At 36.2% G+C, this 18,601-nt stretch overlaps 1 protein-coding gene across 2 annotated transcripts; it reads right to left on the reverse strand.

Moving 5' to 3' along the window:
- Window positions 1-3,297: 3,297 nt before the first annotated feature.
- Window positions 3,298-17,581, reverse strand: LOC123921433 (histone acetyltransferase HAC1-like). Of its 2 annotated transcripts, XM_045973973.1 has the most exons (18): window positions 17,484-17,581; window positions 17,114-17,306; window positions 16,419-16,734; window positions 15,720-15,834; window positions 15,242-15,530; window positions 14,672-15,151; window positions 12,670-14,471; window positions 10,723-11,019; window positions 10,369-10,647; window positions 9,212-9,340; window positions 8,922-9,122; window positions 8,650-8,792; window positions 8,226-8,538; window positions 7,911-8,050; window positions 6,876-6,954; window positions 6,074-6,463; window positions 3,995-4,212; window positions 3,298-3,911 (listed from the first exon to the last, which is right to left on the reverse strand). In XM_045973973.1, the coding sequence occupies exons 3-18, from the start codon at window positions 16,613-16,615 to the stop codon at window positions 3,797-3,799; spliced, it is 5,187 nt and encodes a 1,728-aa protein (XP_045829929.1). In that variant the 5' UTR covers window positions 16,616-16,734; window positions 17,114-17,306; window positions 17,484-17,581; the 3' UTR covers window positions 3,298-3,796. The 2 variants fall into 2 exon arrangements, with proteins under 2 accessions (XP_045829929.1, XP_045829927.1); XM_045973971.1 differs by lacking the exon at window positions 17,484-17,581 and having other exon boundaries at window positions 17,114-17,325.
- Between the last annotated feature and the right edge of the window lie 1,020 nt (window positions 17,582-18,601).

The raw sequence follows: 18,601 nt of genomic DNA on the forward strand, positions 1-18,601 counted from the left end.
TAAGAGAGATTCACACACAAAAGTTATATTGGTTCACCCAAATCCTGAGCTAGTCCACTCCCATGCCTGTGAGTTTTCATTATGATCTCGAGATACTACCGATCTCAAATACAAATCTTATTTGATCTAAACCAAGTTCAAAAACCTACAATCCCTACAAGCTTGATTTACCTCAGCCTTACAGAATATAAAGAGGTAACACTCAATCAATAGTTATGTATTGAATTGAGCAATCTTCTTTTACAAAGGAATTAGTTCTGGATCTAAGCTTATAGAAAAACTCAAAACTAGTTAGAGAAGCTTATACAAAATACACTCAATACACTCAGTAATATTGTCATCCAATAGGTTGATAAAGAGTTGAAGTGTGAGTGGTAAAATTGAGAGACAAAGATACAACCACTTAAAAGTGGGTTATGTTGAAAAGTGGTCTCTTGAGAAATTTGCTTGTAGAAGCACTCAGTAAACTCATAAGTATGATGTGAATGAAGAGCCTGAGTTTGAGTGATGAAAGAAGAGCTTTATGACTTATAGACAAAAACAAGTGATTGATGATTTGTAGCTTGAACTTTTGCTCTTTGGCTCTGCATGCCTTTTATAGATGCAACCTTATGTGTGAGTCTTGACCTTCAAGTATATCAGTTGGCGAGAAAAATATAGTCGTTACTCAGTGCCAAAGATGCTTTAGACAGCTGCTGCAAAAATGTCAGATTCTCTGCTCATTCTTGAATCATTCTTGATCTGAGTTTTGCCTTGATTCATAAGAGGCAAAGGAGTGTGAGCTGTTAGAAAGTACAAATGAGTTGTCTCACACTTCTTCTACTGTCATATGTCAGAATATAGCTGAAGGACTCGTGGCAGTTGGAGGTGGTTTTGCAAAACTGTGTGCAACAACATTCATGAATCATTCTTAAATCATTCTTAAATGTATCAGCAAGTGTGATGAAGCTTCATCCTTATCTCCTTGTGATGTGCAGCTGTTCAGTAGCTCTAAGGACTATTTAGAAGTAGCTTTAGCTTGATAAAATAACAGCTGGAGTTGTACAATCTCAAATAAAGTAACGTGTACTTGTATGACACTTGCGTAAAAAATGTTTCTTATGTGTACTTTGCTCAAGTACATCATAACTCATAGATCAAAATTTATTGTTGCATTCTGATTGGTCTATGATATGTGATCAATATATTTTCATTAGTTGATCAATACCATAAAAGATCAAGCTCATAATTTACTTCGTGAAATATGACTAGGAAAGGCATATGCTCATTTTCCATCAAATGTTGTTGATCCCAAAAGAGATTATATTCTGAATAGATTTGATCCACTATTCCTTGCAATAGTGCTTATTTGTCATGTCCTTAGTTGACTTAGATGATCAGAAAGCACTTAAATCAAAACGTGATTTTATTCAAAATTAGAGTCTGTCTGTTAAGAATGTTCTCAGATCATTCTTGAAAGAGTATCTCAAGATTTTCTTAAATAGTGATCTTCATGTTGCTGCAAAACATTCCATAATTCCTCTTGATGTTTTGCACACATTGTTGCTTGTTCATTGAGTACTTTGAGATGCTTTTAGTGGAGGCGTGAGAGTACTCATCATGAGGATTATCATTTTCTAGCTTAGACAATAATTAAAACTTTTTTGCCTTGTGGTGCATAAGCACGTTTGTAAATTCATGAAAAATCATTCTTAGATCATTCTTATCTTGAGAAGCTAAGATGAAACTTTGAGTAGGTTTTGAAGATATTCAACATATGCATCATTTCCATTATGTAAATCCTCAAAACATGTAACAAAACTCAGTGTGAGTTTTGACATGATAACATCAAATATGTTCTTGTGTAGCTTCTGATGTAAGTATTTCCATCAACTATGATCTCCATATTCTTCCTTGAATCTTCAATACTCATTGTGAACTGTGTGGTGATGAGGAAGACTATGAACCATGAAACTCCTCATGATTCAAACAACATCCTTTAAAAATTCTCATGAAGCTTGTGAAGCTATTGTTATGATCATGTGATGCTACTCCAATCATTTCATTATTTGAGTATATAAAATGCACTTGTTGATGTGAGTGGCTTCTAGCTTGTCCACTTTTGTCATTACCTATCTTTCAACAAAAACTCAAGTGCAAACATCACTAGATCACCATTCATTAACATTTATTCAATAAGGTTTGTTGTCATTAAAACATACATCAAAATGGTTTTGACCTCAACAATTATATGAATCTTAGTTACAAAAGTTTAAATTTTTTTAACAAAAAAGATGAATTAAATATAAAATTTTAGTTTTTTTTCACATAAAAAATTCTAAATTTTTATTGAAGATGTTTTTATAATATTATAAACCTGAATTCAAAAAATCATTCAAAAATGTGAAAGTATTCACGAGTTGAATGAAAAGTAGGGACTAAAAACATTGACGAAAAAACTACTAGGACTAAAAAGTGTAAAAAAAATCTTCATGGACTAAAATGAAAATTCTGGAAAACTATAGGGACCAAAAACATATTTAACCCTTAAATATAATACGGTTAATATATAGAAAAATAATTGAATAACTTATGTAAGCTTGAAAAACAATTGAATGGTCGACGTCTATATAAAAAGTTTCTTATAAAAAGGATATGAGTGAGTATCTTTTTCAACTATCCAAATCCACTTTTATCTCTTTTTTCAAGGCTCCGTTAGGTATTATTTTGAAACTTGAATCACTTTTTAAACGATTTCTTTAGGGAATGAGTGAGGAAGAGAGAAAAGTAAATTGGATTAAATGAGATAAGGTGCGTAGACCCATTGAGTATTAAAAATTGAGAAATAATATTTGAACGGTAATTAAAGCAGTTGATTTAGGAATAACTTTATCCAAGAAAACTAAAACGTCTATTTCCCGACCCCCCTCATTTCTTTTATACCCCCTGAATTTCCGTTTTTGTCCTTGGGGGTACTGCGGTTTATATGAACCGAAATAATATGACATGCTGATAAATTTCGGTAACCACTTACCGAAATCTAGGACATTTCGGTTCGTAGGTACTGAAACAATTATTTCGGTAAACTGCTACCGAAAATGGCCTAATTCCAACGACCAACGTACCGAAATCTATCACATTTCGGTTCGCAGGTACCGAACAAGCTGATGTTCATTTTCTGTGTACCGAAAACGCTAATGTTCGGTTCGCAATTACCGAAATGGTCTAATATTTGGCTTCGGTGAATATAAACCGAAATTTTTTGGTTTGTAAAAACCATAATTTAGAATACTAAATAAAATCTTAAAGAGACCGCTGTAAGGTATGATTCTAATTATTTACTTTCATCTTTAAATAAAAGGATTCTACAAAATGCACTGAATCATGAAAAGGGTAAAACTAAGACAAATTGAAACCAACCTCCCTCCCACAAATATTTGTAAAGAAATATGATACTAATTAGGACTATAGTACACCTTGCCACCATGGATGACATTTAACTTTAATAATACAAATAACTTGACAAAATCAAAGAATCGCAGAATAGATCAACATAAAAGGAAACACCACCTAATACCCCTGCTGGACCTGGTTAGTCCCTTGCAGAAGAGGGCAGCCGCACTAAATGGTTGGACTTGATCCAGGTCATAAATCATGTGGAGATAGACAAGCGAACCTGCAAGGCTAGTAGGCTACGTATACCCTATGTATTCCATTCACAAAAACAACCACTGCTGTCGGAGCATAGGTGAACTAATGTCTAGCAGTGTAAAACATTTCTTTGAAGCGCCCCGTATTTACTTAATGTACAAATTGCTCATCCAGCATTATTAGCAACTTCTGCAGCTCTCTGTCTCATCATTTCCATAACAGCAGCTCTACGCCGTGAATCAGACTGCTGCTGCAGCCTCCTTAGATGTTCTTTTAAATCTCTGATTTTATCATAAAACCACAAATTAACACGTGAATTCAACAATAAACCAAAAGAATAACTTGAGTAAAATGGTCCACAAACCTGCATCGTGGCACATGGCATTCGGATTCTTTGCATGCACGAGCATGAAGTTGAAGCAAATACCACATTTTCTTACAAAGAACACAGCCTCCAGAAGCACGTGTTTTGCAGTGCATACCATGGCGGAAGAGTCCCTTCACTTTGCGACAATTAGGATATTGGCAATGTGCAGAACGACATTGGGATGCATGCACTAGAAGATCGAGCATTTTCCTTAGCTGTAACAACACAATCCATTTACATCAGAATCTTATCAGAAATTTCAACAATAGCAGACTAAAATTCAAAAACATAATACCAAAAAAAATTTAGAAACATGCATGACATGATGAAAGAAACTGCAAAATGCTTCAAAAAAGAACACAGATTTAGTCTGAAGTACATATATACCATATAAATATATATACCATCGTGACCAAACACAAGTTATATACCATATAATAATAGTCTAAAGTAAACACAGATTTTTTTATTTAAATTGTTCCACAAATTAGAATTATCATATCATTGATAATCCATTTTATGCCAGAGTCATTGATAAATATCATCATGAAATCCAAGTTTAAGTCTGATGCTTAAACTCTAAATTCAAATGATGTAGTTTTAACATTTTTCCACTTGTTTTAATAAAGGGGACATTCCGGTAACCAACTTGATTAAACAATTATTCAGTTATCACTTATCATACGAAAGTCTATGCATAAGCTATTTCCACAATCCACAAAGGCATGCGAAAAAAATTCTAAATGAGCACTGTATAATTTGTTTTTATAACCCACTCGGGGGAGCTTAGGAAAATAAGCTGAAAACTTGATGGCATATCATAAGCAATTTTGTAAACTCTTCCAAACACTTACTTATACAAGTGCTTATGTTACATATAAGCTCTTCTAGATGCCCTTAAATAAACAAAGGCAACTCCTATTCACACTTAAATTTCATCACCTATGGAGTTGCAAACAGAAACCAAATACCATAAGGTGGTGGGGTCAACTTCGTGGATCAATCACTGCTATAATACCCAGTCTTGAATGACATCCAATGATATACCGTTTGACTCCATATCTCTCTTTAATGGTTTCCCCAAATCTCTAATTATTTGATTATCCTCCATCTTATCTACCGAGTCTTTTTCACAAAAACCCTAACCAGCTAGGGTGAAACTCTGCAACCTTTTCTACAAAGGAACCACCGCTAACTTTTCTCTGATGATATAATCCCTATTACTATCTTGTGCAATGTCAGGAACTCAAACAACACAACATATAAATCTGATTCGATTTTCTGAAAGAAATCTGTATTGATTATAGTAGTAATAAACTATGGCTAGGTACTAGACGACGGGGTGAATTGGAGCACTGAACTGCCCCTTACAGAGTGGAAAATGTGAGCAAAGAGGAGATGGATGGCACACGAAGGGGTGAATTGGAGCACTGCTCCTTACAGAGTGGAAAGTGTGAGCATAGAGGAGATGGATGGAGAATGACTCCTTACAAAATGGAAATGCAACTAAATAGGACTGAAAGTAACCTTCTGCTGGAGAAGGAACCCTGCATTCCTCGACCAGACTTTTTCCACCTTCACTCTCTGGTACATCGCTCCCAAATACCCCCCCCCCCCTCTCTCTCCATCCTTTTCCATTTCAGCCCCCCCTCCTTTCATAAACCTGCAACCCTAATTCATTTCTCAGCCCACTTCTCTCTACTTCTTCCTGCATCTCCTAACTTTAACCTTGATTCCCTTTATGCAATCACTTGTCTGACATTACATTTTGTTTGGTATATACCATTACATTTTTACCTCTACAGAACTGAGCTTACGATTACGGTTGCTCTTCACCGCAAAACATTCAATCTCATATAACATCACATGTTTTATAATTGTGCATTCTTGAACAGTAATTTTCTATCACAGCCCTATATTAAAGAAGGTTGAGTTAAGAAATTGGCAATTAACCTAAACCCTTTGTTTTATATTTATAGCACAAAGATATATATGACTGCAATATAAACAAGTGAGTTATAAGCACATTCATTGCTAAAAACAATCCTCAGGAGCTAGTAATGTCCTGTACAGTACCTGCAATACTCGAAGCTGCCTTGCTTCTTTGTTCTGAGCATCACGATCCGCCATTGACGGATGATTTGTCAATTTATGAGGATGATCAATGCCTCCTTTTTGATAACAAGAATTGCATACATCGTACTCTGGGCAAACTTCACAATGCCAACCTTGACCAGTTTCAATGTCAAGATAGCATGTATTACAAGTGATCACAAATGCAGGAGCAGTTGGATTATGAAGATGATATAGGACCATCATTGAGGAATGCTTGGCCCTCCTTAGTGTATCATACTGGTAATGATTTCCCTGGCAGAGACTCAGAAACGCCTGTCTAGTGTCAAAGAATTCACTCTCAAGAATATCATCTTTATCCTTTGTATCAGATGGTACATCAGTAATTTGAACCTGCACAATAAAGCTTGTTAAAAAAACTCAAATTGACTTCTAATCAGTAGCATCACAAAGTTTTTTTCATTTTTTTGGAACAAGACTATGTGCTCAAATTACGTGATTTGCCTTTGAAAGCCTAAAATAAAACAGCTCGAGCAAGCATTTCACTAAAAGTTAATTTATTGTATAGTAATGAAAACCAAACGTGGAACATACTAGTTCAAATCTAGAACTCAATAATTTGTCTAAGATCTTATCTTCTGAGAGTAGGAACCAGGAATTAGGCAGACATTAAAATGATTAAAAGTCAAGTGCTATTTTTTTTGAACACGCTAAAAGTCAAGTGCTATTAGAATCTAGCACAGAAGTACAAAGTAATGAACTAGTTTAGAACGACAATTTTTAAATCAAAATTAGGCCTACTTACTGGAGAAAAGGTGTGCTTTTCCCTCTGATTAACAGGATGTCTTTCTCTCTCTTCACGCTTTAGCTCTGCTTCATAACACCTAAAAAGAGGTAGGACAAAATGTGACTGCCAAAATCAATTTGTTTGAGTATGGAAGTTGTTCAGATAGCAATTATAAAAGAAAAGTTTAAAGATCATACAAGGGATAAAAACAATAATAATATTGAAGGACTTATATAATGTTGGGATGACAAAGAAATGTTATTGAGGAAATATCCACAGCAGTTTGAGTTTCAATACTATCCAAATCCAAAACTGCAGTCAAATTTATCGTATAATAATACTAGTATGATATGAAGGATGGACAGTGTAAAGCCAAAAAAACTCCCATGTCATTATGATGAACCCATATAAACAGAAAGGCAGTGAAAACTCAGACATGAAAACAGAGCGATCTGTCAATATGTGAAACCGGTACTTGAGAATGACACTGGAGGACAAGGAGTCAGTGGAAACATAGTTGCCAAATAAAATAAACATAAAAACTGAGAAGGGAGTGAGATGGAGGGATATATTCAGTTTCACAGAAACAGACATGAGCATTAGGATAAGGCTCACATCAAATCTTGTGCAAGAAAATATATTTAACCAAAAGTTCCAAAATACATGTAGCCATCCAGCACTTAAATCATAGCTCAGCCATAATTCACATGTTATGGAACTTTGGATACTTTCCACCACACACCATTCTATCAAGGCAATGATTTAATATTAATAATATCCAATACCAGATGCTTCAAAGGTACTTGCACAAATATATACCAGATACTGCTTGATGGATCTTCAGGTTACTAGTAACATGTCAGTCTAGCAATCATGGATATATGACACATGGGTATGAGGACATGATACTAAACAAAAAATAGTGAATATCATATCTGCTCTTTCCTAATTAGTTGCAGATGCCATAATTTTTCTTGTGTAAATTCGTTTATTTAACAAATTGCAGTTGACACCTTGTATGCCAAGACATGCATATAAGATTGAAGGGCTTACTTATCACAAATCTGAAAATTCCTGCACTGATTACAGACCCAACGGTTGCCACACACCATTAGAATACAGCAGTGAGCACATGCATGCTGCAAATGAACCATGATAAAATCTTCCTTCATTGGGGAAATGGTTTCACCAAGCTGGAGAAAGAAAGATCAAGAACATATAAATAAAATTATCACAAAAAGAGCCTAACAAAACATATTAAAACCAGTCAAGGAGAAGATACTAATGTTACGAAACAGGGTCAAGCAGTGTAACATCCAAATTGCTTAAAAATGTTCATATTTTTGCATATTTAAAATGATGAATTACTTTGTGCATGAGGAGCAGATCTTTCGATGCATTTCCTGAAAGATCTGACTGACCAGATGCTTTTAGAGCCCTTTTTGTGATAGTCTTTTTAGTCGTTCCTTTTTTATTTTGCTTTCTTCCATCTTCCTCTTGGCGTAGCTGATAAATCAAATCTTCTGCAGCCCCAGGCCAGTAGTCACCATCAAAATATGGGAGTCTTGCAGCTGTAACCTTAGCCCTACATTCACCAGTAGATGTGAAGAAATGATCATATAAGTTGGTGATATCGACCACAACATTCTCCTTTGCAGCTTTTCTTAACATGGCTAGATACCTGATGAAATCAACAGATACTGAAGTTAGAGATCAATAAACATATCACATTATATAATTACAAGACAAGCTTTCTGTCTATTTTTGCTTATATCAAATTTCTTGTGCTCACCATTCACGAAGCTTGTCAGATTTTGGTGTTTTCTGAATTTCTGGATGGCAATATAAAATATAATCTTCGCCTTTTAACGGAGGACAAGCCCAAATATAGCAGCTGGTAAAACCACGTAACTTACAATATTCAAGGTATCCAATCTACAAAAATAGAAGTAATCAAAAATTGTTCAATTATTATAAAATACAGTTTACAGAAAAACATAATAAGCCAGAACTAAAATATTGGAAAGAAAGGGCTCCAAAGCAAGACATTATGCCAAAGATTACCAGAATTTCATGGTAAACAAATGTTCGAAGAGCCTCTCCAGTTACTGATTTAACCTCAGGCCTGAAATACTTCACAGAGTCCAAATATGAAAGATAAACTCGGCGCTGATTGGGAAATTGACATTCAGCTCCAAATTCTTGAACATACATGCCAAATAGGCATACTTCCACACCTTCAATCTTTTGAAACAGCAAAACTACCTGGAATTGAAAGCTAAGAGCATCAGTATACATGATTATAGACGAGGATTTAATTACAACTCTGTATTTTAAAACAACTTTTTGATTACCTTTGATTTATATGGGAACTCTGTCGGGTAATTTTCTTCCTGAAAAATCTCCAAAAAACGCTGTTTCACTTCTAACTTCTTGTCAACAGATGACACGACTCTTACAACAAGGGAATCAGCTCCAGGCACCTAGGAATATCCAAGTGAAAACAAAATTAGCAATCTATCAGACACCAAGATGCACTAGATCATATATTTAGTTGATGTGAAACTCTCAAAACATCCTCAAGTGCTCAGGATTGGACATCTAAAGTGTGGACATGGGAGTAGAATAATATGGATCTCACTCATGCCCAGGATTAGACATTGGCCTAGGAAGTTCTTATAGGGCTTGGCCAGTGCTCACCTTACAAGCTAATGTCGTTGGCATGAGTTAGGCTCAATCCCAAACTTTTTATAAAAAACTCAGTATCCAGCCCAAGGACCGACTAATCCGGGGGACCAATCCCACCGTCTACTAGTGAGGGACCCAATGAAGCCAGAACAAAGACATGTATGAACTGGGCGAACACATGAATTGGCACCGGAAGGATTCAAATCTGAGACCTAGAGAGGAGCACACTCTGAGGTCACAAGCCTACACCACCAACCCAACCCAACCCCTGGGGGTTATACCCACCCACAATTAGGACCAAAATTGGCCCGGGTTGTTCTAATAGGTACTTTTAAAAGCTTGCTTTTTAGTTTGAATTTTTAAAATGTAGCTTTCTGTAATTGTGTTTGAGGAGTGTTACAGGTGAGTCAAAGCGGAAAAAAGGCTGTTTGGGACACTTGTTTGAGGTTTCTGACACATGTCGTACGAGATTCAGTGCCCAGCATGTGTATAACACACGTGTCTAAATCCAGGGGTGCATGTGCTTTATAGAAAATCACTATTACACTCAGGTACTTGAGAGACCTAGAATTCTCCCGCCAGATTCTCTTTCCAAACTCAAGACAAATCTCCCTCAACTTCTTCTACTATTTATAACACACCAACTAACTCCATCAACTAAATAACCATCCAACTTACAGGTGTACTTGTTACCTAACAATCTAACTAATATAAAATACACCAAGGTAAAAAAGTGGAGAACTAAAATAAAATAGAAAAATTAACGAGCGACGAAGTAAAAAATATAACTGAATGTATTTCTAACAACTAGTATATTATTCACCTCGTCATAGGTTTTCCCATGAAACCTTGCTCTCTCTTGTCTTTCGTGCTTTAGCCGCTTAAATAATCGTTGTTCTATATGGTCACTAAGAATAGTTCTCGGTAAATCCTTTGCTCCAAGAACAGCACTTTGGGGTAATGGCATGCGCTCTCCTCGTTCTACCTCTTCAATGTAGCAGTTAGGGCAAGTGTATTCAGCTTGTCCACCATCATTTCTTCTACCATTAAACAAGGCACATATTTGGTGCTGCCAAGCTTCACATTTATCACATTGAACCCACTGCAAACAAAACATAGATGGTTAATATAACAAATAAACAGCTAATCAAGCAACAAAATGGCATGTCACACACACCCATTCCTCGGTTTCCTCGTCATTCTTCTTCTTTTCCAATCTTGATTTAGCAATGGGAGTCCCATCAACAACAATGTGTTCTGTACGAGCATCATTATAGCATGGGATACAAAAATAATGCCGAGTATCACCAGTACCCATGGTATAGTACATATTGTTTCTTTTGATGCGAACCCCACATGTTGTGCAATAAATAGGTGGTGGTTCAAATGTAAGCTTCTCTACAGCACATAATTGACAGGAATTCTCGCTCATTGCGTGCTCCATTGCTTGATTCTTCTCTGCCTTTGATTTGCTCTGCCATGAGAAAAATGATGCATAATGGTAACAGGTTGATACCAAAGACGACTAGAAAAAAATTATGCATGAGATATAGCAAATGAGCAATTAAAAATAGTAGAATATGTTCACATAAAATCGTAATATGTTAATAAACCTCAGCTTTACGATAAGTAACATAACATTGTTAAATACAGTGGAGGGCATTCCAGTAGGTTTGATTTCATTTCATCTCTTTTCATCAATCAAAACATAGCCAAACAGATGAGACATAAATAATTCAAATAATGAAATGCATGATAGACGTATTATATGTAACTAACACTAAGTTACATAGATCATAAAATTGACTATTAAAGAGACAAAGTATGTGTTAGTTACATATAGAGTAAAGTGCCTCCCTCTTTAAAGGAAAACCTCTCACTAAACTTGATGTGGCACAGTTGTTAATTATTATCAATCTCTGCATATTACTCAGCACATACTTCCTTTCAGATAATCCAAGAGGTAGAGTTGTAAAAAAAGTGTTCAGTACAACTTTTCTTTGTATCATTGAAAAGAGTTGTCAATTTGTTGACACCAAAATAAACATAAACATTATAGGGGCTATTTTATTGTTTCATCCAATCTTAATTTTGAAGTTGATTTAGTGTGTTAAGACACTCCTGAAAGGCTAAAACTAAATAGTTTCTTTCATTTCAGCTTGTGACCTATGTTGTCAAAGCGGAAAATTGACGCGACGCAGTAATGCGGAGAATCGCGGGCGCTATTTAAGTGACGCGACACGGACAATAAAAATTACATAATAAATATCAAACTATCAATCAATCATCAAAATACATATACTAATAAAAGTAGCATAGGTCCCTTACATAATTAAAATACCAATCGTCCAAATCCAGTAGACACAGTAGTAGTATTCCAAAATCCAAAATACCAATAAAAGACAAGTCTTAAACAAAACATAAAATTCCAGGAAAGTAAGAAACAAACAAAGACTTAAGTACTTAGTTCTAAACATCAAATATAAATTCAAGCGTCATTAAAATGAAACAGAGAAGCAGAGAAAGAAGAACGATGAAATTTTACGCGTCTTTGTTTGTCTCCAAACACAAAATGGCGATGGGGAATGGAGAGAAAGAGGCGTAACAAGATAAAGAATTAGGGTTTAATGAAATTTCACAATTATTCTATAAAACGTTTAAAATTAAGGGCAAAATCGTCGTTTTGTTGTTCAATTAAAAGCGGTGCTACGAAACTGCTACTCCCGCGACTCGCGACGCGCTATAGCGCCCGCTTCACATAAATATCGGCTGCTACACCCTGGATGGCCGTAGCGCCTTGGGCTGACTCGGTGACCTCCATTTTGTCGCGTCGCGCTGCTATAGCGGTTGTAGCGGCCGCTATTGACAACAGAGCTTGTGACATCCTCATTTACTAATATAAAGTAAAAGAGGTATAATCAACCCAAAGGTCACTAATGAATTTCATGTTTGCAACACATGCTTTTTGAAGTCCAAAGATTATTACCAGAATATTATTTCAGGAAGAAGTTTCAGACTTCAGTAGATTTTAAAGCATAATGAAATGGTTAGTGTTATTAAACTAACGGAATCAAATTATTGTTTTCCGATGAAAATGATAACACAAGAATATACAAAGACTTACTTGGCCAACCCATTGCCTGAGACCAGTAATATGTTCCCTTACTTGCTCTGGAGTAAATAATTCGGTTAAAGAGACCCCCTTTATTTTTGGCTTACCAGACTTTGTTCCAGCTGCATTTTCACTCTGCTGCATTGCATTTTCTTGCTTATCTTGTCCAATTTCTTTTTCAGTTTTTATATTTTCTGGCCTAGCTGAATTACCAGGATCATCATGCTTGACAGGCTCACCATCAAGAATTTTATCATCTGCATTATTGGAATCCATCTTCATATTGCTAAGCTTAGCATGAGCCAAAACTTCTGCTTTTACTTCTGTAAGCTCAGATTTAATTGAGATGGACTTCTCTGCATTGGGATAAGTTTGGGACTGAGCATCCCTGGAAACAAGAGATTCACAATTTGCAGAAACAGATGATGCAGAATTGTCATTTTCAAGATTAACAGACTGGGTGCAATGCTCAATCTTAATGCGTTTTAGAGATGGGTGCAGGTCTTCTGAAGTTTCCACAACTAATGTAGGTTTTGAGATCAATCTAGATGACGTAGTTGTAATATTGTAAGATTTACAGGATCCATTTACCACACTTGGCAAACTTGATTCAGATTCTGGCTGAATCTGAGGCTTAAGTTGAAATGCACGCCGGTAATTTTTTACAAAAACACAAACAGGGCAGCACGGATCCTTGCAGTGTATGAAATGATGAAGCAATACCCTGGTATGATGACAACGTGGGACTGGACAATGACGCAGGGTGCATCCATCAATGTGCATACATAACTTCCGTGCACTAGAACAAGAACGTTCTTGGCATCGCCCTTCAGGAGCAGCACATTTCCGAGCATGAAGTAGAAATAAAAGCCACCTTTGTTGATGCCTGTGTGCCTGTTTGGTAGCACTTCCTGGGTCTAGTGGCTCAGTTGCGCCTCTAGAAGCAACAGCTTGGCCCATAGATACATCTGATGATAAATTATTGCAATGGGCTTCATCCTTCCCTGATATTCTTTGATGAAAATCCACATGGAGATGCTGGTCATGTGAAATATTGTTAGACATGTGGTTCCCATCTTGTGAGTCAGGCCATTGGTTTAGAACTACTGATTTGGAATTGGATTGTGCCCCAACTGTAAGGCAGCTGAACTTATTTTGAGATTCTGCAACCAATTGGTGTGGATGCAACATTTGTTGCGAATTTTGAGGTGCTGATGAGGATAAATCATGCTGGCCAGATGGAAAGGAAATGTATTGAGCACTCCTAGAGCAATCTTCAGATGAATTTTGCTGGAACTGATTCTGCATCTCAGGCATATGGAACTGTTCAGGAACATGAGAATTGAGAAGGTCTTTATGGTGCTCAATTCCAGGCTCTGACTTCACTTGGTTTTCTAGATTGGAAGACAACTGAGACTGATTGAAAGCATCATCGTTGACAAAATGCTGAGGCTGTTGACTATGTAGTTTCAATTGAAATTGTTGCTGTGATTGTGAATACTGCTCTGGCTGTTGAAATTGCTGGGGCCTTTGTGGATACTGCTGTTGAGAATGCAGAAGAGCATCCCTTGAAGTTGATGAAGATTGAAAATGCAATTTTTCCAATTGATTGATTGCTTGAGACTTTATATGAGCAGCCTGCTGCATACCATGCAAATTCGAGTGACCACTGATCAATGAGCTGGTTTTGGGTATTGATGGCAATTTTACTGAATTTGTGTTCTGAGTATTCGTCATAGACCCAGAAGATGTTGCAGATGCATAAAAGTTTCCAGAAGCAAAAGGGTCAACATTATTCAATCCATATCCATCACCTGATAATAAAATTGTTACCCATTATGAGAGATGTCAATTTTTAAGGAAACAAATATACACATACACACAGACATATATACATAAACCTATCAAACAAATAATATTAACTAAAAAGGTGATACAACTAAACACAGGTACTGAGTCGGAGTACAGGTCCTAGGATCATTCCTTCATAAAAAAGATAGAAAAGAAAGATTACCCTGCATTACTGGTTTCTGATTTTGGTCAAAGTGCTGATGTATGTGTTTAGGGGAATTGGCATAGTTTGAGGCATAGCCATCGGAAGTGCCTGGTTCATTTACAAGTTGGATATTGTTACCAATCAAACCTATCCCACTATTTATAGCACCGTTTGAGTTTGTAAATTGTTTTTGTAGCAAACCAGATCTCATTCCACTACTCATTTGGCTGCCAAGGTTCGACAATACATGACTTTGGTCACCAGCGTGCTGTTTCTGCTGCTCCAGCTGTGACTGTGGTACCATAGTAGAGTCTGCACTGGAAAAGACACTACCATTAGTAGATGAATCTATATTCATATGCGAGTGGTTGCTGTTGACTGTAAATCCCGGTGTAGGAATCATCTGGCTTGAATTTCTCGGCACACCCATTGACGACATGTTCCCCCCTGGGCCAACAGAGAAGCTGGTAGAGGACTGCTGATATCCATTTGACAAACCTACAAGAAAAAGGTCCCAGAATTTCAAAATAAAAACAAAAAACAACACACAAGTGTTAGGTTTGGTAGAGCACTATATCATTTTATTACCATCAGATCTGTTTAAGGAACTGCCAAGCATTCCACCAGCTGGTAACATATTTACACTATTGAAAGATGTTGATACTATGCTATTATTACACCCACTGGAAGAAATCATTGAGGCATCTATAGAAGATGCAACCACCATGCTTGAATTTGGACCATGCGACATACCAGGGGTTGGTATCATTGTACCAATGGGAGAAGAGCTAACAAGCTGGGGATACGGTTGGCTTTGAGCTCTTCGGAGGAAATTAGATAAACGACTCTCTAGTGTATTCAAGTTCATGTAGTCCTCCTAAAAAAACGAGTCAAAAACATTGTCAACACAGTAATAGTCTTTGAAATTAAGGAAAAGAAGTTTGAAGGCACCTTGTTATTACTTTCCTGAATCATAAATCTTGAGTATTTCAAAATTTAAACAAAAGAAAAATTTAAATTCTTACCAATAGTGAAAAGAAAATTAACATGAGATCTAGAAAAAAACCTTAGTAATAGCAGCTTTTAACATGCACTCCTCCAGGCGTTTTGAAAGATCCTTAATCTTCATTCTCTGCATTTCAGTTGTTGGTGGCAGTTGACGTTGCAATAATATCTCACAGCTGGAAGGTAAAATGTAAAATATTTATCATTGTTGTTAGGTAAAGCGACGAGAATGAAAAGGAATAGCATAATATATCTAATGCACGTGTTATATTCTATCTCAGTAAAAAAAAAAACGAAAGCAGGTGGATCACTCAGAGAAAGAGAGTAATCTAAATGACTTGATGGCATATATACTGCAGTGATCTTAATCAATAACTTTGACAGAATGGCCTTGCTGGTTCAAAGTTAAACAATAACTATATAGATGAAGACAATTATCACAATCTGAGTTAACTGATTAAATGGTTATATCTTAGCGTAAATATTCGGTAAGCAGTAAAAGCGTCCACAAAGCATCGGGACAGGAAATATATAATTATATGTTTACACTGACCAAGTACTAAAAAAAAAATTCTTTCGTTTTTTCTATATAAATCCAACTATTTATTTCGTTTTGAACAAATTTATAACAATATGCTGGCTTCCAAGATTAAGATTACATTTGCATTGCATGTCATAGTTAGTTTCAAGAAAATAGCAATCTTCAAGTATTACACTTACTGATACGATTCCCCATCAAGTAAACAAAAACATAACTTACATTTTCTCTTGAATAAATGCGCGTGCTCTACGAAGTTCGGGATCCATATTAATTGCTGATCGTGATACACCACCTAAAGATGGCATCTGTGATGGCAGGGCATTCCCATTCAGTTGGGCCATTCCAGACAACTGAGACCCTGCTTGATTGGGTACCTGTCCGGATATCTGCCCTGGAATATGAGCCTGTAGTTTCATCTCTATTCTTCACATAACAAAAAAAAATATTCCAAAGATCACACCATCAGCTGGTACTTCACCCGTACCAGACCCTGTAATCAGGTACAACTAAACACCCCTTATGACCAGTGCCAATTCTGTCAAAATAAAATCTAAAGTCAACAATTTAACGTGCAAATTCAATGTCAACCTAAAGTCAACAATTTCATTATAAAGACGCTAACAAAAAAGAAACCTATCATCAGAATATAGAAAATTTTAAAAAGAAGAGGCAAAAGATATTGAATTCAGCGGACAATCATTATAAATCTTGTTTAACTCTGTCACCAAAATAAACGTGTTTGTAAATTCACGCTAAACGGATTATTCCCTATGCTTATGATGGATAATTGAAATAATTGATATAAATTTAATCAAGCGTAACTACTATAAGAAACCCTAGATACTGAATCAAATCAACAAATACAAAATTAGGGAACAAGAAAACCCTAATAGATAGATGGGGTTACGACCAACCTAAAACGGTGAACAATCGATCGCAGAACCTAATGGGAGTATTGAATTTGATATATGAAATTCGAAAAGAAACTAGAAATATCGACGACCGCGACGACGAGGATTCACGATGCTTTTGCCGTGAAGAAAGAGAGAAAGGTCGGTGACAACATCTCCAACCGAGGGCACGTGCGAAAATTTTGCCACGAACGAACTATAATAACGGAAATTAAAAGAATCGATAAATCGATAAATACATCAATATCATATTATATCGTCATATCATAATATCATATCATATATATAAATATAATAGTAGTTAATAAATTAATTTGAAAAACGAGAAAAAAAAAAAAAAAGAAGTAAGAGTGTAAGAAAAATATTGTTGTACCAAAAAACTGAGAAATAAGAAAACCGAGCAAAGGGTTGGAGAAAACTAATTTTAATGGAGGAGAAGGTAGGAAGGGGGAATGGTTTAAAAGAGAAAACAGAAATTAAATGACTTTTAATTAATATTTATTTGATTTATAAGGGGAGAAATTTTAAATTAATTTAAATTTTTGCACTCTAGAATCGAAAGAACGATTAATTTGACAGGAACATAAATGCAAGCTCGTGGTGAATATGTAAGGATGTGTGTCAAAGTATACTTGACTTGCGATTTTCACAGTCAAACAATGAGCGACAATTTAGTGTGGTTGTTTTGGTCACAATAAAGAATGGTATTCAAAGAAGTTTGAGGTGCAGGTTGATAGTACGGTGGTCAATGGAGGCGCTGCGAAGAAGAATAAAAAACTGTGCAAACCAAGGAATGCAAAGGGCATATGAGATATATGCGACGATGGTGCCGATATGGCGGTGGAGAAGATCAAATCAATAGAGGCAAAAAATCAGGGTTCCAGATTTACTTCATTAAGTGATATTACTGATGAATTAATTGAGGAGCGGTTAGCGGTTGAGAAAGTGGCAGAGAATGTTGAACAAACTAAGAAACAACTTGAAAAAGCAAAAAGTTGGGACCAAGATTTCAACCATCTAATAATGAGGAGTTGCATGGGATTATAAAAGAAAAGGGTGGGTGATGAATCCTCGTCACGTTAAGTTATTCCAAGTCAATTGAGGGATATTAGACCCGTTTGGATGCCATTTAATCAATAAATAAGAGGAAAATTGCACAAGTATGGAAGCTACTTTTTTTTTGACTAAAGTATGGAAGTTACTTATAATACAAGAAAAGTTGAAGAAATGGTCAAAGTACAGGATTTTACTATGCACGGCGAGATAGGAGATCACGCGCGGCGTTATTCTTGAAGCAAAAAAGGAAGTCTGACTAGTTATCACGCGTGGCGTGAGAGATATCACGCGCGGCGTGATTAAGGAAAATTGAAGATAGAAGTTTTCTGGTTATCACGCGCGGCGTGAAGGGCCGTCACTCGCGGCGTAATTGAGATAGAATTGGAGGTCTAATTTTATGATTCCCACGCGCGGCGTGGTCGGTTACCACCCGCG

This window comes from Trifolium pratense, linkage group LG4, assembly GCF_020283565.1.
Source record: "Trifolium pratense cultivar HEN17-A07 linkage group LG4, ARS_RC_1.1, whole genome shotgun sequence".
NCBI lineage: Eukaryota > Viridiplantae > Streptophyta > Magnoliopsida > Fabales > Fabaceae > Trifolium > Trifolium pratense.